Genomic DNA, 22027 nt, shown 5'->3' with positions numbered 1-22027 from the left:
TGAGAGAAAATTAAAATGTATTATGGCTTTCATTCAGCATTAACTGTGGTCAGTACTTTGGAATATTTTCTTAGTTTTATACTGGCATTTATATGGCTCAGGTGGTAAAGAATACGCATGCAATGCAGGATACCCGGGTTCAATCCCTGGGTTGGGAAGATCCCCTGGGCAGGGAAAGGATATTCACTCCAGCATTCTGGCCTGAAGAATTCCATGGATTGTATAGTCCATGAGGTTGCAGTGTCGCACACAACTGAGTGTATTCATTCATCTACAAAAATAAGGTAATTTTTGCATGCTTCTGAGCATTTTTAATTTTTAATTTTTTCCTGGAATTATTTTTATTTAACATATAAGCATTTTCTCTTTTTGAAATTTCTTCAGACACATGTACTTGGATGCATATAATAAGTACTATAATGTAAGTGTTCATCAGTTCAGTTCAGTTCAGTCACTCAGTCGTGTCTGACTCTTTGCGAACCCATGGACTGCAGCACCCCAGGCCTCCCTGTCCATTACCAGCTCCCAGAGTTTACCCACTCGTGTTCATTGAGTCGATGATGGCATCCAATCATCTCATCCTCTGTCGTCCCCTTCTCCTCCCGCTTTCAATCTTTCCCAGCATCATGGACTTTTCAAATGAGTCAGCTCTTCGCATCAGGTGGCCAAAGTATTGGAGTTTCAGCTTCAACATCAGTCCTTCCAATGAATATTCAGGACTGATCCCCTTTAGCATGGACTGATTGAATCTCCTTGCAGTCCAAGGGACTCTCAAGAGTCCTCTCCAACACCACAGTTCAAAAGCAAAAATTCTTTGGCGCTCAGCTTTCTTTACAGTCCAACTCACACGTCCATACATGATTAGTGGAAAAACCATATCCTTGACTAGATGGACCTTTGATGGCAAAGCAATGTCATGTCTCTGCTTTTTAATATGCTGTCTAGGTTGGTCATAACTTTCCTTCCAGGAGTAAGCTTCTTTTAATTTCATGGCTACAGCCACCATCTGCAGTGATTTTGGAGCCCCAAAAAAATAAAGTCAGCCACTGTTTCCACTGTTTCACCATCTATTTGCCATGAAGTGATGGGACTGGATGCCATGATCTTAGTTTTCTGAATGTTGAGCTTTAAGGCAACGTTTTCACTCTCCTCTTTCACTTTCATCAAGAGGCTCTTTCATTCTTCTTCGGTTTCTGCCAAAAGGGTGGTGTCATCTGCATATCTGAAGTTATTGATATTTCTCCTGGAAATCTTGAATCCAGATTGCGGTTCATCCAGCCCAGCGTTCCTCATGATGTACTCTACATATAAGTTAAAAAAGCAAAGTGACAATATACAGCCTTGACGTACTCCTTTTCCTATTTGGAACCAGTCAGTTGTTCCATGTCCAGTTATGTTGCTTCCTGACTGCATACAGGCTTCTCAAGAGGCAGGTCAGGTGGTTTAGTATTTCCATCTCTTGTTAAACATTTAATATGTTTCCATTTGTCCCTAATAATGATTCAGTGGAATTCTATATAAGTCTTTGCCTGACCAGTTATGTCCTCAAGATAGATTCCAAAGGATAGAAGTACTGAGTTAAAAATTACTTTTCTATTGATTTTTTAAGGCTTTTTGTCTACAGTAGGTAGTTGCTACTCTAAAGTGTGCCATACCCCCAGAATTCTAGTTTGCCCACCACTTTTATCAGTAGGTCTGATTCCTTCCAAAGTAAAAAGCTTAGCTTGCAGAAGATCAAACAACTCAGAAACACTAGAACTCTAAATTTATGGCCTATTGACCTTGTTCCAGATCAATGCAGAAAAGTTTGGGGACAATTAGTTAAGTCTTTGGGGGAGCAGTTAGCTTCCTCCAATGTCTAGTATTTCCTGCAACCTCACCAAATTTGCTGATAGTTTTAGTAGTTCTGTGAATTACACTGCATTTTCTACATGTATGATCAGGTTATCTGCAGATAAGGTGTGCACAGTCACTCAGTTGTGTCCGACTCTTTGCAACCGCATCGATTATAGCCTGCCAGGTTCCTCTGTCCATGGAATTTTCCAGGTAAGAATACTCGAGTGGGTTGTCATCCTCCAGGGGATCTTCCTGACCTAGGAATCGAGCCCACATCTGCATTGGCAGGCAGATTCTTTACCACTGTGCCATCTGGGAAGTGGCACACTGTTAAAACAGAAAGAAAGTAAATGTGCATCTTCACTGAGTAAAGATCCAGTAAATTGGAGTAAGCCCATCCCTTGGTGGCTCAGTGGTAAAGAACCCACCTGCCAATGCAAGAGACTCGGATTCCATCCCTGATTCAGGAAGATCCCCTGGAGTGGGAAAGGACAACCCATCCAGTATTCTTGCCTGGGAAATTACATGGACAGAGGATCCTGGTGGGTTACAATCCATAGTGTTGTGGACTAGAATACAACTGAGCAACTAAACAACAAAACAGTAAGAAAGAAATCAGAAGAAGTTGAGAATCTGTGTGAGGATATGATATGTTCCTGTTCTTAAGAGTATGCTCCCAACCATGTGACTGTGGGTATTACTTTTTTAATTTGTGTGGGTCTCAGCTGCAACATGCAGGATCTTCAATGCAGCATGTGGGCTCTTATTTAATAGTTGCAACATGTGGCATCTAGTTGGCTCACCAGGAATTGAACCTGGGCCACCTGTATTGGGAGTGTGGAATCTTAGCCACTGGACCACCAAGGAAGTCCCTGACATAAGCGTTTCTTTATTTGGGATACTAATTGTCTGCTCTATTAGATTAATGGGATTCCCAGGTGGCACAGTGGTAAAGAGTCTGCCTGCTAACGCAGGAGATGCAAGAGATGCAGTTTCAAACCCTGGGTCGAGAAGATTCCTTGGAGAGGAAATGGCAACCCACTCCAGCATTCTTGCCTGGAAAATTCCAGGGACAGAGGAGACTGGTGGTCTACAGTCTATGGGGTTGCAAAGAGTTGAACATGACTGAGTGACTGAGCATGCACGCTCTATTAGATTAAGAAATAATCTTTCCCAGTTTTGTTCCGTTAAAACATTGGAAATTGATTTTGAACTTAATGAAAAGTGTATACCACTGTCAAGGACATGTATGAGTTTTGTAACCCAGCAACCATTTTCCTTCTCTTGGTACTGGTATGCTGTCACCCTGGAAAATTGCCCCTTTCCTTTTTTCTCAGCCATTGTGACAGATAAACCCACGCACCTATAGACACCTTATCTTTGACTAAGGAGGCAAGAATATATAATGGAGAAAAGACAATCTCTTTAACAAGTGGTGCTGGGAAACCTGTCAACCACTTATAAAAGAATGAAACTAGAACACTTTTTAACACTATACACAAAAATAAACTCAAATTGGATTAAAGATCTAAATTTAAGACCAGAAACCATATCTCCTAGAGGAAAACATAGCAAACAAACTCTCTGAAATAAATCACAGCAGGATCCTCTATGACCCATCCCCCAGAGCAATGGAAATAAAAGCAAAAATAAACAAATGGGACCTAATTAAATTGAAAAGCTTATGCACAACAAAAGAAACTATAAGCAAGGTGAAAAGACAGCCTTCAGAATGGGAAAAATAATAGTAAACAAAGCAACGGACAAATAATTAATCTAAAAAATATAGAAGCAGCTCATACAGCTCAATCTCAGAAGAATAAACGACCCAATCAAAAAATGGGCCAAAGAACTAAACAGACATTTTTCCAAAGACGATATAGAGATGGCTAGCAAACACATGTAAAGATGCTCAACATCACTCATTATCAGAGAAATGCAAATCAAAACCACAATGAGGTACCATTTCACACCAGTCAGAATGGCTGCTATCAAAAAATCTTCAGAAAATAAATGCTGGAGAGGGTGCAGAGAAAAGGGAACCCTCCTACACTTTTGGTGGGGATACAAACTAATACGGCCACTATGTAGAACGGTGTGGATATTCCTTAAAAAAAAAAAACTGGAAATAGAACTGCCATATGACCTAGCAATCCTACTGCTGTGCATACACATTTGAGGAAACCAGAATTGAATGAGACATGTGTACCCCAATGTTCATCGCAGCACCGTTTACAATAGCTAGGACATGCAAGCAACCTAGATATCAGTTGGCAGATGAATGGACAAGAACGCAGTGGTACATATACACAATAGAATATTACTCAGCTATTAAAAAGAATGCATTTGAATCAGTTTTAATGAGGTGGATGAAACTGGAGTATATTATACAGAGTGAAGTAAGTCAAAAAGAAAAACAGCAATACAGTCTATTAATGCATACATATGGAATTTAGAAAGATGGTAATGATGACCCTATATGCAAGACAGCAAAAGAGACCCAAAGATAAAGAATAGGCTTTTGGACTCTGTGTGAGAAGGCGAGGGTGGAATGCTTTGAGAGAATAGCATTGAAACATGTATATTACCACATGTGAAATAGATCACCAGTCCAGGTTCAATGCATGAGACAGGTCGCTCAGGGCCAGTGCACTGGGATGACCCTGAAAGATGGGATGGGGAGGGAAGTGGGAGGGGGATTCAGGATGGGGGACACATGTACACCCATGGCTGATTCATGTCAATGTATGGCAAAAACCACTACAATATTGTAAAGCAATTAGCCTCCAATTAAAATAAATAAATTTAAAAAAAAGAAAACCAAGAAAAAAATTTGCCAATTTAGATGAAATTAAGAAATTCCTTGAATGATACAAATTGCCAAAACTAACTCAAGAAGAAAGTGAAAACCCTAAATATTCCTAAATCTATCAAAGATATAGAATAAATCTATCAAAGATATGGAACAGAAAACTCCAGGCCCAAGTGACTTAACTAGTGAATGCTATGAAATATGTAAAGGAGAAATATCACCAACCCCATACAAATTCTTTCAGAAAGGAGAGGAGGGGAAACGCTTCTCAAATCATCTTATGAGGCCAGCCTTACAAAATACCAAAACCAGATGAAGAGATTGCAGGAAAAGAAAACCATAGACCACTATCCTCATTAAGTTAAGCACAAAAAATGAAATGTTAGCAAGTTTAATCCAGCAATATATAAAGCATTATGACCAAATGAGATCTATTCCAAGAATGAAAGATTGGTTATGCATTAAAAAATAATCAACCAGTGTTATTCATCATATTAAGCAAACACAGGAGAAAAACCATATTATCATTTCAATAGATGCCATAAAAGCATTTGATAATATTCAACAGCCACTATGATAAAAACTGTCAGAAAACTAGGACTACAGACTTTCTTAATCTGATCAAGGTAATCTACAAAACTCCTACAGCTAACATGATAATGGAGGAAAATCTAATCCCTCCACTGGGGGTGGGGGAAGGCTGCTGGCCTTGGATTCAAAGGTACGTGGAGAGGCCTATCCAGCCAGGGGGTGGGGATCAACGGGCCTGATTGAATTATCTGTCCCCTCCTTGGGCAGTAGCCCTGATCCAGTCACCTCCCGTGGCACCAGTGGTTCCACCTCCCAGGCAGTGGTGCCCCAGCCCCGTCATCAACCCTGGCTGTAATGTGTGGGTTGATTTGACCCCTTTCCAGACCAGCACCCAGCAGGCCAGCAGACACAGGGTCACCTCCCAGTTGAGGATCCCCAGCACCTCCAGCCCTCCGGAGAGCCACAAGACTTTGATCCTGGAGAGGGAAAGCCCATGAGTTTTGTGCCAGCAGAGGCCAAGGGACTGGGAGTGTGATGGGGGACATTGCCCTTCCAGCAGCCCTTGAGTGCAGCTGGTCCAGCCGGTGCTTCTGAGGGGCCTGTTGTTAGTTCCCAGCTTGGAGTCCCTGCAGTCTGTGTGCCTGGAGCCCCAGGTGGCCCTGCCCCATGCCATCCCCAGTGAGTTCAACAGCAGTCCCCATTTCAGTCCCCAGGTGGCCCAGCCCCATGCCATCCCCAGTGAGTTCAAGAACAGTCCCGGATTTTCTCCCCAGGCAGGCAAGCACAGCACACTCCACATTCCTATTCTCTAGACTCCAGGACTGGGTCCCCATGCACCACCATGCAAAGGCACCTGCACATGAACACAAGCACACAGATGCCAGTGTGCATGCCTCTGACTCGTGCTCTCTTTCACATACACACACACACACACACACACACATCCACGTGCATGCACCTAACCACACGCTCTCTTTCACACACATGCACATGTGAACGCCCGTTTGCAAGCATCTCCACAAACACACATGCACAGACCTATGTGCGTGCACCTCTGCACACCCATTTTCTCACACACACATATACGCACATGGGCTAGCACCTGTGCACAGGCACTCTCTCTCTCGGGCACACACAGACACACAGACATGCAGAGCAGATGCCCATGTGCATGCACTTGCCCACGTGCACATGGACACACATGCACACACACGCACACACACACACACACACACACACACACACACACACACGTGAGCTATGTGCGGGACACCAGAGGGACAGACCAGGTCTAACCCAGGGGTTCCCGACTCCCCTCCAGAAGTCAAAGATAATGACCTGGGCTCAGCAGGATGCTCACCTGTGAGCATGGCCAGGTTGGCAGCAGTGCAGTCTTGGAGGTGCACAGGGACCGGGGCTCACTTGGGGTTTGCAGGCTTGGACCCGAAACAGGCACGCGCCCTGAGGAGCTGGGTAGGGTCTGTTTGAGCATGCGCACTGAGGAGCTGCGGACACACTAAAGGGTGGAGCGCCACCTAGAGGCCTCCTGGCTAAGCCATTTACCAGGTTTCCGAGCCTGAGACAGGGCTGACTTAGAGGGACCAGACCACGTGGGTATGTCTGTGCAGGCTCACTGGGGCGACACGGCACCTGAACGCGTGAAGCTTCTGCAGGGAGTGCCTATTGCCTGAGAGACTGCAGCCACCGTGGGATCCAATGGTTGGTGGGAACCAATCGTGAGGCAGGACCAGGGTGTGTTTGTGCAGGTGCTCTGCCGATGCTGAGTTGCAGGTCGCACTACAGAGCTGGGTTCTATAGGGAGGGTTCAGTCTTTCCTGACGCACAGGGAGGGAGAGGGGGTTCAAGATGGAGTCCGAGGCACATGGTGGTGGAGCCATGAGGGCAGCCGATGAAGATGCAGGTGCCATGGGCTTTGTAGCAGGCATGGCACATGTCAGCCAAGGTGTACCCGGTGGTGATGGTGGCGGCGATGGCCCTGGCAACCCAGCTGGCCCCGGTGACACCGTCAGTCCTACAGTCCCTGGAAACCCTGGAAACCCAGGTGATCCCAGAGGCCCCAGCACTGCAGGAAAGTCACATGGCGCAGCCGGTGACATTCTGCAGATCCTGGGGTCGCTCCATGCATCAGGGTGTGGAAGAGACACTGCACCCGGAGCCGGAGTTCTGAGTAACGGACCCCTTCAGTTCTGTCCTATTCCAGGAGCCTCAGTCGCAGGGGTTTGGGTGTGGACTAGGGGTGGTTTGGGGGATTGCAGTTGGCGGGGCCTAAAGTGTAGGTGGAGGGTACTCTGGGAGGCTGGAGGGTATGGGTCAGGGCTGGTCTGGCTGCCAGGGGATGGTGATGAAGAAAAGCAACCTGAAGGGATCCAGAGGGTCGAGGCGGTGATATCCAGGGTGTCCGGCGAAGGCCTTGTGGGAGAAGGTAGATCACCATGAGCATGGAGCCTGACAGACAGGCAAAATGAGAAATGTGGATGGTGCCTTAACCATATCTCCACCAGCAGCCTCACCGTACCTTTCTAATTGCTCGCTCAGGCAAAAATGGCCCACAACTTCCTATCTCAAAGTACTCAACTGTGAGTGCCAGTTTAGAAGGAGCTCAATGTTAATGGCTGCCAGTTGGTTCTGTCAGTTCTAAACGGGGCTGGGGCCCTGGCTGGGGAGGTGGTGCTGGGCAGTGGCCAGTGGCCAGCGCCAGTCTTGGCCCAGGAGGAGCCATAATGGAGGGTTAAGCCTAAAGGAGAAATGTGGTGCTCTGGGTTTGTCAGTGTGCCGGGACAGAGGAAGGACATGCTCCTCTTCCGCCTTCTCATCGGGAACCTGAATTTCATTTTCCCTCCCTTTTAGCCAATTGAGTGCTGAAGACCATGGCCTGCTCCAGACGTCCATCCTCCTCTGTCTGCAGAAGATTTCCCTAGTGATGCGGACCTTGCAGCACTATGTGCCCCCCCCCACCCTTTTTACTAAGCCTCTGCACGAAAGTCAGGTTTAAATCTAGCCTATGTGCCCTAGCCTCAAGTGTCCTTCCCCAGGGCATTTATTTCTGCAGTAGATGGATTGGGCTTCATCTTGTGCCTGTGCTGCTGCTTGGGGGCTCGGGGTCCACATAGCTTCTTTGGTGATTGTTAACTGCAGAAAATAAAACTGAGCTACTGTGCTATCTCTGACTTTAGTTTTAGATTCTGCACTTCCTAATACTGTATTTGTCTTCTGGTTGGAGGGGAGGTTCTGAGATCCAGATATTCAAGGTGTACAACATTAGTGAAGACAATGTAAGAAGCAGGAGAATAAGACAGTAGGGTATTGCCATTCAGTATTAATTTTGGAATATTTTCTCACTATATGAAGTGTAGTGAAGTGAGAGTCGCTCAGTCGTATCCAACTCTTTGCAACCCCATGGACTATACAGTCCATGGAATTCTCTAAGCCAGAATACTGGAGTGGGTAGCCTTTCCCTTCTCCAGAGGATCTTCCCAACCCAGAGATCAAACCCAGGTCTCCCACACTGCAGGCAGATTCTTTACCAGCTGAGCCACAAGGGAGGCCTGAGCCATGGAAATACTGTCTGAAAACTGACGTGATGGACGAACACATGAAAGCACCTGAAATAACGCATGGACCACAGGAAGTGCTGGCTATCACTATGGTCAAAGAGCACAGGTATGATGTGGAGTGGGCAGAGAGGGGACGGTGGTGGGTCGTGTGGCTTGGCCCCTAGCTCTCGACTCCCACCTTAGTCCAGTGAGACCCTTCTGTGGCATACGTTGGAGAAATCAAAGTTGCATTGTGGAACTAGCTTTAGGCCTTGAAACTGGAAAGTTGGCATTTGTGTCTCAGTGGTGTCTCTGTGGACACTTGGCGGGGTCTCTTCCACGCTGTCTGAGCCGGCACTGGAGGGACCCGTGTGCGCAGGCGCATCGGGGGCACCTGAAAGGAGCGTGGCATTGTGAGGGAGCTGAGTCCCTCCAGCCTCACGGGGTCTCCATAGCAGCCCGTGGGTGGCTGGGGTGTGTGCGCAGGCGCAATTTTGGCGTACTTGCGCAGAAGGGGAGGGACTTCGTGAGGGGCCCAATCTCTCCGCCCCTTATTTTCCGTCTGAGGGAGACGCGCGGCAGCCATGCAGGCGTCGGGTGGTGGCGCAGGTGGTGCAGAGGGCCGAGATGACCAGCATAGCTCCAGAACACCTGCTTCCCAGAGTGGTTCAGGCAGGGCTGAAGGTGAGGATGGTCACCGGGCCCCAGAAGGCCGGGGTGGGCCTGGCAGAGGAAGAGCGGCGATGGAAGCTGCTGTAGCTCGTCCCCGGGGTGAGCGGGCACCAGGTGGCCTAGGACCTGCTGGAGATGTAGCGCCCTTGGCTGTAAGGCCTAGACGTGGACAGGTGGTGCTGTATCCTTTTCATGGAGCCTCCCTGGGCACGGTCAGTGGTATGGTGGTGGGAAACTTGCCGGCAGCCTGAAGAAGGGATAGAAGGGAGCATGGGCGACCCGGAGCAGCAGGAGTGGGCACCCTGGTCGGAAAGGGAGTTGTCAAGGCCCGAGGAGCCTGGAGGGAGGGGGAAGATGGACCGAAGGATTAGGGAGGCAGCTCAGGGTGGTCACAGGTTGTGGTCGGGAGCATGGGCATCCTGGGGTAAAAACGGGCCTCTTAGGTGTGAGGAAGCCCGAGATATCAGCAGATGCAGTAATGGACGGTGCCTTAACCGTGTCTCTCCCAGCACACTCAGAGTGCCTTTCCAGTCGCCCCTGGAGGCAGACATGGCTCGCAGATCTTTGCTCCCAGATGCCCAACGCCACCAAGGATTGATTCGGAAGGAATTTGCGGTGAATGGCAGTGACCTGCTTGTGTCAGTTCCAGACGAGTTTGCCTTGGGGAGTTGGGGGTGGCAGGTGCTGTGGTCTGAGCTCCCTCTTAAGCATGCTGTGATGGAGACACTGAGGGGCTTGGTCTAAGGAGGGGGGCTGGTACCCTGGACCTACAGGAGCAATCTTCCCTTTCACCTGATTTTCTTTTCCCTGCTTTTAGTAGATGGACTGCTGAAGACCTTGCTTTCATCCGACTTTCCATGAACCCATTCCTCGATCAGCTTTCCCTGGTGATTCGGAACATTCGGAGCCTTGGGCTCCCACCTCGCCGAAGCCTAAGCTGAGGAGAGGGGCTGAGGCCTAACCTTGTGTCCCCTACTCAGCGGGCATAGGGAATTCAACCTAAGAGTCATTGCCACTTTGTTATTTGAGTGTAAGTTTTTGCCTGTACTGGCCTTTGGTCTCTTGGTTCACTTGTTTTGTTTCCCTGCTGCTTGAGGAGTGGGATGCTTCAGTGTTTATTACAGCAGAAAATAAAGCTAAGTCACGTTTTGTGCCCCAGTTTCTTTTCAGCTAATGCGCTTCTGGATTTTAAAAACACTTTTTATCTTTGTTCTTGTGTTAGAGGGAAGGTTCTGAAATTCAGATATTTGAATTCAATTACAAGGGCATTGAAAACAATTTTGGAAAATGAAAATCGAGCCCTATATTCAGCACTAAATACTGTCAACACTTAATATTTTCTGGTTGTACTTGCACATTAAATGTATAACAGCATGTGATGTAGAAGTTATAAAGTTTAGCTTTAAATTTTTTCCTAAAAAAAATTTTTTTCCTAAATTTTTTAATTTAGTGTACTAGCTTTTGCACTTTCTAAAATCTCCTCAGAAATGTGTTATTGAATAGATAGAAGATGCATCATAATGTAATTATTGGGACTTCCCAGGCAGTCCAGTGGATAAGACTCTGCACTTCCAGCGTAAGGGCTGCAGGTTCAATCCCTGGCAGCAGACCTAAGATCCCACATGTCATGTGGCATGGCCAAAAAATTAAGATTGGGTCTTTAAATAAAAAAAAAAATAAGAATGTAATTATGGAACATTTAAGTTGTTTGCACTTTTTCCATTACTATGGTTAATGATTTAGTGGAATTTATATATCTTTCCATTAATGGTTATTTCTTAAAAGTATTAATGTATTCCAAGAATTAGAAATACTGACCTAAATGTTTACTTCTTTTTTAAATTATCTTTTCATTTTTAATATAAATTTATTTATTTTAATTGGAGGCTAATTACTTTACAATATTGTATTGGTTTTGCCATACATTGACATGTCCAGGCACCCCACTGAGGTCCTCTTGGCCACAGAGCAGCGAACAGACACAGGCAGTAGAGCAGGTCTTTGCACACCCTAAAACTGACTGGGGGCCAGAATCAACAGAAACTTGGAGGGTGGGAAGGTGGGACAGGGATGCCCCACACACAGGAAACGGTCAGCCATAGCTGGTGCCTCTTCCCCTCCAGTGGGGGTGGGGAAGGCTGCTGGCCTTGGATTTGGAGGGCCGAGAGGACTCTCCTGCCAGGGGGTGGGGCTCAGGGGCCAGATTGAAGTACAATCCCTGATGCAGTCACCTCCCGTGGCACCAGTGGTCCCTGGCAAATGAACCCAATGCCCAGGCAGTGCTGCCCCAGCCCCGGGGTCTCCCCTGGCTGTACCTTGCCTGTTGACTTGAACCCCTTTCAGACACAGAAGTAGACCAGCACCCAGCAGGCCAGCAGACACAGGATCACCTCCCAGTTGAGGTCCCCCAGTACCTCCAGCCCTCCGGACAGCCTTACGACATTGTTCCTGGGGAGGGAAAGGCCATGAAAGTTGTGCCAGCAGAGGGCAAGACACTGCGGGTGTCCAGGGCAACATGGCCCTTCCCTCTGCCCTTGAGTCTAGCTGGTTCCTCTGGTGCTTCTGAGGGGCCCAGGGCATGCCCACAGCCTGGAGTTCCTGCAGTCTCTGTGCCCAGACCACCAGGCGGCCCTGCCCCATGCCTTCCCCAGTAGGCCCAACAGTAGTCCCCACTTCCCTCTCCAGGTTGGCAGGAACAGCCAACTCTGCATCCTTGGTCTCAGGACTCCAGGGACGGGTCCCAGCACACTCCCATGTGCATGCACCTGCACATGCCCACATGCACAGACAAGGACACAGACTTGACCTACATGTGGGAGACGAATGGGACAGACCTGGCCTAGCCCTGGTGCTTGACTCCCTTCCAGAAGTTGAAGTCAGTAGGCTGGTCACCTGTGAACATGGCAGCAGAGGTGTAAGGTGAAGGGGCTCACTTGGTGTTTCCACGTTTGGTGGGAAACAGTCATGTGCTCATAACCACCTTGGAGGGCCATCCAGAGACTGCTGTCAGAGCCTGATTGAATAGGTGTTCTCGGCCCCCATAGTAATGTCACCCGCCCAGGGGCATGGTTTCCTTTGGGTGCCTCAGCCCCTCAGACAGTCTAGCTGGCCTTGGTGGGCTGAACTGCAGCATGAGTGGTTCTGGAGGCCGCAGGCCCAGGTGCCAGCAGAGGTGGCGTGGCAAGAGGTGCTGATGAACCTGGTGACCCAAATGGCCCTGAAGGGCACCAGGGCCTCACAGGAATGGGAGAAGCAGGTGCAGCCTCGGCTGGAGCCCCAGAGCTGGTGCAGGTACCTCACACTCCAGGACCTGGCGAAGACGCCTTGTCGGGCTTGGACGGACAGGCCATGCCTTGGCCAGGTGGACATGTGGCACCAGGGCCTGGTGGTACACCACCCTAGGGCCAGGAGGGCACGTTGGTCCGTGGCCTGGTGGACATTCTGCATTGGGACTTGGTGGGCATGTGCCACCCGTGGCCGGAAGGCCAAGAAGCCACCTTCTCAGTTTGTATCCTACTTGAACAGAGGCGAGGGGTTGGACCAGGGACGAACGGGCCTACTATAGACATTGGAATGGAGAGAAAGTGGTCAGCCTGGGGATAGGAAAGGCTGCAGGGAGGGAGACCAAGAAGACGGCTGGAGGGTCTGGCCTCAGTGGGTATGGGTCAGGGGTGGCAGGGAGAGATGGAGAGGGGAGATGGCCTGAGGGACTGGAAGGGCTGGGAGCAGACTTGGAGTGGGGATGGAGACAAGTGAGAACTGCCAGAAGGAAACAGAAGAGTTCCCTTCAGAAGGCCTCCAAATGAAGAATAGGCCTGAGGCACAGGCAAGGTTGGCATGAGATGGTCCCTTAACCTCGCCGCCACCAGCTCCAACATAGTGCTCTTCCTGTCACCCATGGAGGCAGAGATGGCCCGCTAGTCCCTGAGCCCACACACCCAGCCCTACCACAGGGCAGTAGGGAAGAAGCTCACAGTGAACGGCAATATCCTGGCAATGTTAGCTTGCAAAGGGGCCTGGGTGGGTGGCAGGTGTCTGGGGTCATTCTAATAGTCAACTGGAGACCCCTGAAAGGGGAAGTCTAAGGATGTAGATATGTGCACTGAGCCTGTCACCAGCTGAGGGGGGCAGAGAGAATTAGAGGAACAGTTCCCACATTTAATTTGATTTTCTTTTTCCCTCCCTTTTAGCCAGCTGACTGCTAAAAACGGTGGCCACCTCCGAATTTCTATCATCTCCTATCTCAGGCAGCTTTTCCTGTTGGTTGGGATCAACCAACCAATTACAGGGTACTTTGTGTCCCTGGTTATCCCTAATCCTAGGCCAAGAAAGAGCACCTAAGATTAATCTAGGCAGTGCATCCTTCCCCAGGGCATTGATTCCTACACTGGTTGCTGATTTATTTAAGGGGGCCTAACTGCCTATATTGGCCTTTGGGCACTCTTGGCCCTGTTGTTTTCCTCTGGCTGGAGGAGAAGGGTGTTTCAATATTTCTTGTAGCATAAAATAAAGCTGAAGTATCATTCTGTGTCTGAATATATTTTCAAATACTGCACCTCCACAGTTTCTTGCCTTTGTCCTTGGTTTCAAGGGAAGGGTCTGGGCTTCAGATAGTCTAGTAGTACAGTGTAACTGAAGACAATTTAAGAAATGAGAGAAAATTAAAATGTATTGTGACTTCTCATTCAGCATTAACTGTGGTCAGTACTTTGGAATATTTTCTTAGTTTTATACTGGCATTTATATGGCTCAGGTGGTAAAGAATACGCATGCAATGCAGGATACCCGGGTTCGATCCCTGGGTTGGGAAGATCCCCTGAGCAGGGAAAGGATATTCACTCCAGCATTCTGGCCTGAAGAATTCCATGGATTGTATAGTCCATGCGGTCGCAGTGTCGGACACAACTGAGAGACTGTCACTTCATATATAACAATAATGTAATTGTTGCATGTTCAGGATTAATTTTTCCTCAAATTATTTTTATTTAACATGTAAGCATTTTTCTCTTTCTAAAATTTCTTCAAAAACATATACTTGGATACATAAAAGAAGTACTATAAGTGTTAAACATTTAATATGTTTCCATTTTTCCTTATTAATGATTCCATAGAAATCTTCTGCATAAGTCTTTGCATGACTGGTTATTTCCTCAAGATAGATTCCAAAGGGTAGAAGTACGGAGTTAAAAATTCACATTTCTATTTATTTTTAAGGCTATTGGTCTACAGTAGGTGGCTGATACTCAAAAGTATGCCCTCCCACCAGAATTCTAGTTTGCCCACCACATTTTATCAGTAGGTCTGATTCTTCCCAAAGTAAAAAAGCTTGGCTTGCAGAAGATCAAACAACTCGGAAACACTAGATCTGTAACTTTATGGCCTACAGACCTTGTTTTAGAGCAATGTAGAAAAGCTTAGGGACAATTAGTTCAGTATTTGGGGAAGGAGTTAGCACCCTCAAATATCTAGTGTTTCCTGCAACATCACCAGATTTGCTGATAGTTTTAGTAGTTCTGTGAATTACACTGTATTTTCTACATGTATGATCAGGTTATCTGCAGATAAGGTGTGCTCAGTCACTCAGTTGTGTACCACTCTCTGTAACCCCATGGATTATAGCCTGCCAGACTCCTAAGTCCATGGAATTTTCCAGGTAAGAATACTCGAGTGGGTTGCCATTTCTTCCTCCAGGGGATCTTCCTGACCTAGGGACCAAGCCCGCGTCCCCTGCATTGGCAGGCAGATTCTTTACCACTGTGCCACCTGGGAAGTGGCACAGTGTTAAAATTGAAAGAAAGTAAATATGCATCTTCACTGAGTAAATATTCAGTAAATTGGAGTAAATCCCATAGACAGAGGAGGCTGGTGGGCTACAGTCCATGGGATCACAAGAGTTGGACATGCCTGAGTAACGACACCACTACCACCAACACATTATGTTCAATGATTCTGATTTAAGAAGGAGCATTGTTGGGTCAAAAAGTAATCTCTTTTTAAAATGTTTTATACATGTTACCAAATTGCCCTCCAAAAAGGTTGCTTCTATTTGACTCCAAACAATTGGGCATGAAAGTGTCCATTTTCTTACTTCCTATCCTGTATTTGTCAGCTTGTTGTTTAGTCTCTAATTTGTGCCCAGCTCTTTTGCAACCCCATGAACTATAGCCCACCAGGCTCCTCTGTGCATGTCCGTGGGGTTTTCCAGGCAAGGATAATGGAGTGGGTTGACATTCCCTTCTTCAGGGGATCTTCCTGACCCAGGGATCCAACTCCCACTTCCTGCTTGGCAGGGAGATACTTTATTTTAACACTGAGCCATCTGGAAGCCCATTTGGCAGCTTAGCCTGACATGATAAAATAATAATAAAATACCACAGACTAGGTGGTTTAAGGGCTTTCCTGGTAGCTCAGCTGGTAAAGAATCCACCGGCAATGCAGGAGACCCCAGTTCCATTCCTGGGTTGGGAAGATCCCCTGGAGAAGGGATAGGCTACCCACTCCAGTACTCCTGAGCTTCCCTGGTGGCTCAGATGGTAAAGAATCCGCCTGCAATGCAGGAGACCTGAGTCCAATCTCTGGGTTGGGAAGATTCCCTGGAGGAGGGCATGGGAACCCACTCCAGTATCTTTGCCTGGAGAATCCCTGTGGACAGAGGAGCCTGGCAGGCTACAGTCCATGGGGTCACAGAGTGTCAGACAGGCTGAGCCAGTAACCACAACACATTAGGAACAAGGTTTGTGAATAAATTTGCCGATTTAGATGAAATTATCAAATTCCTTGAATGACACAAATTGCCAAAACTAACTCAAGAAGAAAGTGGAAAACCTAAATATCCCTAAATCTATCAAAGATATGGAACAGAAAACTCCAGGCCCATGTGACTTAACTAGTGAATGCTATGAAATACATAAAGGAGAAATATCACCAACCCCATACAAATTCTTTCAGAAAGGAGAGGAGGGGAAACACTTTTCAAATCATCTTATGAGGCCAGCCTTACAAAATACCAAAACCAGATGAAGAGATTGCAGGAAAAGAAAACCATAGACCACTATCCTCATTAAGTTAAGCACAAAAAATGAAATGTTAGCAAATTTAATCCAGCAATATATAAAGCATTATGACCAAATGAGATCTATCCCAAGAATGAAAGATTGGTTATGCATTAAAAAATCATCCACAAGTGTTATTCATCATATTAAGCAAACACAGGAGAAAAACCATATTATCATTTCGATAGATGCCATAAAAGCATTTGATAATATTCAACAACCACTATGATAAAAACTGTCAGAAAACTAGGACTACAAACAGACTTTCTTAATCTGATCAAGGTAATCTACAAAACTCCTACAGCTAACATGATAATGGAGGAAAATCTAATCCCTCCACTGGGGGTGGGGGAAGGCTGCTGGCCTTGGATTTGGATGGCCCTTGAGAGGCCTATCCAGCCAGGGGGCGAGGATCCAACAGACTGATTGAAGTACCTGTCCCCTCCTTGGGCAGTGGCCCTGATCCAGTCACCTCCCGAGGCATTAGTGGTCCCTGACAGATGCACACCACCTCCCAGGCAGTGGTGCCCTAAACCCATCATCACCTCCCGGCTGTACCATGTCTGTTGACTTGACCCCTTTCCAGACACAGAAGTAGACCAGCACCCAGCAGGGCAGCAGACACAGGGTCACCTCCAAGTTGAGAGCCCCTGGCACCTCCAGCCCTCCAGAGAGCCACGAGACTTTGTACCTGGGAAGGGAAAGCCCATGAGAATTGTGCCAGCAGAGGGCCAAGAGACTGGGGCTATCCTGGAGGACATTGCCCTTCCCTCAGCCCTTGAGTCCAGCCGGTCCCACTGGTGCTTCTGGGGGTGCCTGGTGCAAGTCCCCAGCCTGGGGTTCCTGCAGTGTGTGTGCCTGGAGCCCCAGGTGGCCCAGCCCCATGCCATCCCCAGTGAGTCCAACAGCAGTCCCCGCTTCCCTCCCCAGGTGGGCAAGCACAGTATGCTCTGCATCCCTGTATCATGCCTCCAGGGCCAGGCATACCCACTCCCATGTGAAGGCACCTTTCAAGCATGCACGCAGACACATATGCCCATGTGAATGCATCCCAACCATGCTCTCTTTGATGCACACACACACACACAAATGCACACAAGGACACACCCATGTGCATGCACCTGATCACACGCTCTGTCGTGACCACACATACATGCCCATGTGCAAACACCTCCACACACAGTCACACGAATCTGTGCATGTGCTCTCTCTCTGAAACATACCCACGCACACGTCGATGGGCAGGCACCTGTGTAAGGGCACTCTCTTGGGCGCACACACAGATACAGACAGATACACACACCTATGTGCATGAATCTGGGCATGTGCTTGCTCTCACAAACACACCCATACACACGCCCATGTGCATGCACCTGCTCATGCGCTCACGCACACAGACACTCATACACGCATGTGAACTATGTGTGAGACACCAGAGGGATAGACCGGCACTGACCCAGAGGTGCCCAACTCCCTTCTGGCAGTCGATGACAAGGACCTGCACTCAGCAGGATGGTCACCTGTGAGCGACGCCAGGCTGGCAGCAGCACAGACTTGGAGGTGCACAGAGACTGGGGCTCACTTGGGGTTTGCAGACTTGGGGTGGAAACAGTCACGTGCCCTGAGGAGTGGGGCAGGATCTATTTGAGCATGTGCACTGAGGAGCTCCCCCACACAAAAGGGTGGAGCACTACCCAGAGGCCTCATGGTTGAGCCGTTTACTAGGTCTCCAAGACCAAGGCAGGGCTGACACAGAGGGCCCAGACCACGTGGGTGTGTGCCTGCACACGTGCATTGGGGCAACATAGCACGTGAATGCATGAAGTTTCAGCAGGGGGCTCCCACTGCCCAAGAGCCTGCAGTCATCCCGGGAACCAGTGGTTGGTGGGAACCAATCGTGAGGCAGGACCAGGGTGTGTGCGCGCAGACGCTCTGCTGATGCTGAGTTGCAGGTTGCACTACAGGGCTGGGATCTGTAGGGAAGGTTCAGTCTTTCCCACCACAGAGGGAGGGGGAGAGGGGTTCAAGGTGGAGTCCCAGGCACACAGTGGAGGAGCCACAAGGGCAACCGATGAAGACACAGGTACCATGGCCTCTGCAGCGGGCACAGCACGGGGCAGCCAAGGTGTGCTGGGTGGTGCTGCTAGCCGTCATGGCCCTGGCGACCCAGCTGGCCCTAGTGACGTGATCAGTTGAGGAGTCCCTGCCGGCTCCGGCGACCTGGCTGATCCCAGAGCCCCAGTGCTGCAGGAGAGTCAGGTGATGCAGTCGGTGCCATTCTGCATATCCCAGGGGCACCCCACGCACCAGGGTGTGGTGGAGACGCTGCACCCAGAGCCAGAGTTGTGAGTAAATGAATCTTCCAGTTCTATCCTATTCCAGGACCCCAGTGGGCCAGGTGGCTAGGGGTGTGGGCTAGGGGTGGTTTGGGTGGTTACAGGTGGCAGGGTCTAAAGTGTAGAAGAAGAGTACTCTGGGGGGCTGGAGGGTATGGATCAGGGATGGTCTGGCTGCCAGGGCATGGTGGTGAGGAAAAGCAACCTGAAGGGATCCAGAAGTTTGGGCAGTGATGTCCAGGGGGTCCAGCGGCGGCCTTGTGGGAGAAGGCAGGTCTCCGTGAGCAGGGAACCTGATGTACAGGCAAAATGACTCGTGTGGATGGTGCCTTAACCATATCTACACCAGCAGCCTCACTGTGCCTTTCTCATCGCACGCACAGGCGGACAACGCCCGCCACCTCCAGACTCGACGTACTCAACTGCAATTGCCGGTTTGGAGGGAGCTCTACGTTAATGGCCACATGTTGGTTCTGTCAGTTCTAAAGGGGTCCAGGGCAAGGGAGGGAGTGGTGGGTGGTGACCAGTCTCGGCCCAGGAGGAGCCATAATGTAGGGTTAAGCCTAGAGGAGAAATGTGGTGTTCTGGGCTTGTCGGTGTGCAGGTACAAAGGGAGGACATGCACCTCTTCATCCTTCTTGGCGGGAACTTGAATTTCGTTTTCCCTCCCTTTTAGCTGATTGACTACTGAAGACCATGCCCTGCTGCAGACGGCCATCACCTTCTGTCTGGAACAGCTTTCCCTGGTGATGTGGACCTTGCAGCACTTTGTGCCCCCCCTTTTTGCTCAGTCTCAGCACAGAAGAGGGCCTTAAACCTAGTCTATGTGCCTTAGCCTCAAGTGTCCTTCCCGAGGGCATTGCTTTCTGCAGTAGTCTGATCAGGCTTCAGCTTGTGCCTGTGGTGCTGTCTGGGGACTCAGGGTCCACAAGGTTTGTTTGGTTATTGTTAACTGCAGAAAACAAAACAGCTACTGTGCTGTCTCTGATTTTAGTTTTAGCTTGTTCACTTTCTAATAATGCATTCATCTTCCGGTTGGAGGGTAGGTTTTGAGATCCAGATATTCAAGGAGTACAACATAAGTGAAGACAATGTAAGAAGTGGGAGAATAAGAATGTTGTGTACTGCAATTCAGTATTGATTTTGGATTATTTTCTCAGTTTTATAGTTGCATTTATATATTCAGATATAATACCAGAGGGTGGTCCTAAGATGGCGGAGGAATAGGACGGGGAGATCACTTTCTCCCCCACAAATTCAACTAAGGAACATTTGAATGCTGAGCAAACTCCACAGAACAACTTCTGAACGCTAGCAGAGGACATCAGGCACCCAGAAAAGCAGCCCATTGTCTTCAAAAGGAGGTAGGACAAAATATAAAATATAAAAAGAGAAACAAAAGAGTTAGGGACGGTGATCTGTCCCAGGAAGGTTATTAAAAGAGGAGAAGTTTCCAAACACCAGGAAACCCTCTCACTGGTGGGTCTGTGGGGAGTTTTGGAATCTTGGAGGGCAACATAACCGGGAGGAAAAATAAATAAATAAAACCCACAGCAGAGAAGTACCCCCAGACACTCGCATCTGCCACCAGCAAGTGGGGGCTGACTGGGGAGGAGCGGGCTGCGTTGCTTAGAGTAAGGACCAGGCCTGAATGCCCTGAGGGCAATCTGAGGGAGCTAACGTGAGAGAGCAACCTAAACTGTGGAATACCCAGAGAGAGAAAGGAAATAAAAAGAGAGAGAGAGAGAGAACTATCCCACAAAAAGCCCTAATCTAAGGCACTGCTGTCCCACTCACAGAACAAAGGACTGAGTGAATACCAGAGAAGAGCTAGCAGGCTGTGGACCGGCACATCCCCCACCAAAGGCAGGGGGCAGGCAGGTGCCAGCCAGAGCCGGAAAGGGGCAAACTTGGTCCCATAGAGGGCATCCCCTGCCAAACTGCGAACAGGCTTCCAGTTTCTAACCAAGACTTCCTGATATTCTGGATGGTTGACATCCGCCAGGAGGGTTACAGCCAGAGATCAGCTCCCCAGAAGTGACGGAGGGCACACTGGAGATGGGCTCGCCCCAGAAACTGAGCATCTGGGGCCGGGGAGGTGATAAGATGCACGCACCTGGGGGGAGTACGCTCACCAAGCACCTGGTCACCTGAGCTACTCGGACCAGGGAAGGCACCAAACGCAGGCCCAACAGAGTCTGTGCCTTTGTGGAGTACCCGAGAACCTGAACCTGGAGCGGCTTAGACCTGTGAAGTGCACGCAACCCAGGGCCCGCTCCCTGCAGAGCAACCTGAAGCCTGAGCAGTGTAGACTGGGAAAGCACACACGCCGTGAGCAGGGGCAAACCCAGTGCGGCTGAGACCCTGCGAGTGCTCCCCACACACGCCAGTGATATTTGTTTGCAGTGTTCCTCCCTCCCTACAGCACGACTCAACAAGTGAGCCTAAATAAGTGACCACTACCGCCCCCTTGTGTCAGGGCAGAAATTAGACACTGAAGAGACTTGCAAACAAAAGAAGCCAAAATAAACAGAGGGAACCGGTTTGGAAGTGACACGTGCAACAGATTAAAACCCTGTAGTTAGCACTGACTACATTGGAAGGGGCCTATAGATCTTGAGAAGTAGAAGCTGGATCAAGGAAATATCTGAAAATGAACTGACCCCACACTGCCTACAATAGCCCCAGAGAAATTTCTAGATATATTTTTATCATTTTTTTCTTTTTAAGTCCTCTATTACACCTTTAATTTTCATTTTATAACCTAGTACCTTGCAAAAAAAGACCCTATTTTTAAAGCTAACTTCATATATATTTCTTATACTTTTTGTGACTTTTTTTTAATATTGTATTTTTTTAATTAATTTATTTATTTATTTTACTTTACAATATTGTATTGGTTTTGCCATACATTGACATGAATCAGCCATGGGTGTACACGTGTTCCCCATCCGGAACCCCCCCTCCCACCTCCCTCCCCATCCCATCCCTCTGGGTCATCCAAGTGCACAAGTCTGAGCACCCTGTACCATGCATCGAACCTGGACTGGTGATTCATTTCACACATGATAATTTACATGTTTCAATGCCATTCTTCCATACCATCCCACCCTTGCCCTCTCCCACAGAGTCCAAAAGACTGTTCTATACATCTGTAACTCTTTTGCTGTCTCACATACAGGGTTATCATTACCATCTTTCTAAATTCCATATATATGTGTTAGTATACTGTAT

At 48.4% G+C, this 22027-nt stretch overlaps 1 protein-coding gene and 1 long non-coding RNA gene across 4 annotated transcripts; both read left to right on the top strand.

Annotated features, from left to right (window-relative positions):
* The first annotated feature begins 9254 nt into the window (after positions 1-9254).
* On the top strand, positions 9255-10364 carry LOC122435216 (EKC/KEOPS complex subunit LAGE3-like). Of its 3 annotated transcripts, none has more exons than XM_043459206.1 (3): positions 9255-9586; positions 9915-10043; positions 10223-10364. In XM_043459206.1, the coding sequence occupies exons 1-3, from the start codon at positions 9318-9320 to the stop codon at positions 10344-10346; spliced, it is 522 nt and encodes a 173-aa protein (XP_043315141.1). In that variant the 5' UTR covers positions 9255-9317; the 3' UTR covers positions 10347-10364. The 3 variants fall into 3 exon arrangements, with proteins under 3 accessions (XP_043315141.1, XP_043315143.1, XP_043315142.1); XM_043459208.1 differs by having other exon boundaries at positions 9256-9586; positions 9915-10086; positions 10223-10332; XM_043459207.1 differs by having other exon boundaries at positions 9256-9586; positions 9915-10086; positions 10226-10252.
* Positions 10365-18543: 8179 nt separating this feature from the next.
* Positions 18544-19690, top strand: LOC122434528. The gene is made up of 3 exons (XR_006267397.1): positions 18544-18582; positions 19146-19268; positions 19470-19690. It is a non-coding gene; the product is annotated as an uncharacterized LOC122434528 (long non-coding RNA).
* The last annotated feature ends 2337 nt before the right edge of the window (positions 19691-22027 follow it).

Source organism: Cervus canadensis, chromosome X, assembly GCF_019320065.1.
Source record: "Cervus canadensis isolate Bull #8, Minnesota chromosome X, ASM1932006v1, whole genome shotgun sequence".
Classification (NCBI taxonomy): Eukaryota; Metazoa; Chordata; class Mammalia; order Artiodactyla; family Cervidae; genus Cervus; species Cervus canadensis.
This window is presented reverse-complemented; position numbering and strand designations above follow the sequence as displayed.

What these genes read in the sequence shown, in the direction of transcription:
- LOC122435216 (XM_043459206.1), top strand. Translation starts at nt 9,318, where the DNA reads ATGCAGGCGTCGGGTGGTGGCGCAGGTGGTGCAGAGGGCCGAGATGAC. An exon ending in AGACGTGGACAGGTGGTGCT is followed by an intron (nt 9,587 to 9,914) that starts GTATCCTTTTCA and finishes TGTCTCTCCCAG; the next exon opens with CACACTCAGAGTGCCTTTCC. An exon ending in AATGGCAGTGACCTGCTTGT is followed by an intron (nt 10,044 to 10,222) that starts GTCAGTTCCAGA and finishes CCCTGCTTTTAG; the next exon opens with TAGATGGACTGCTGAAGACC.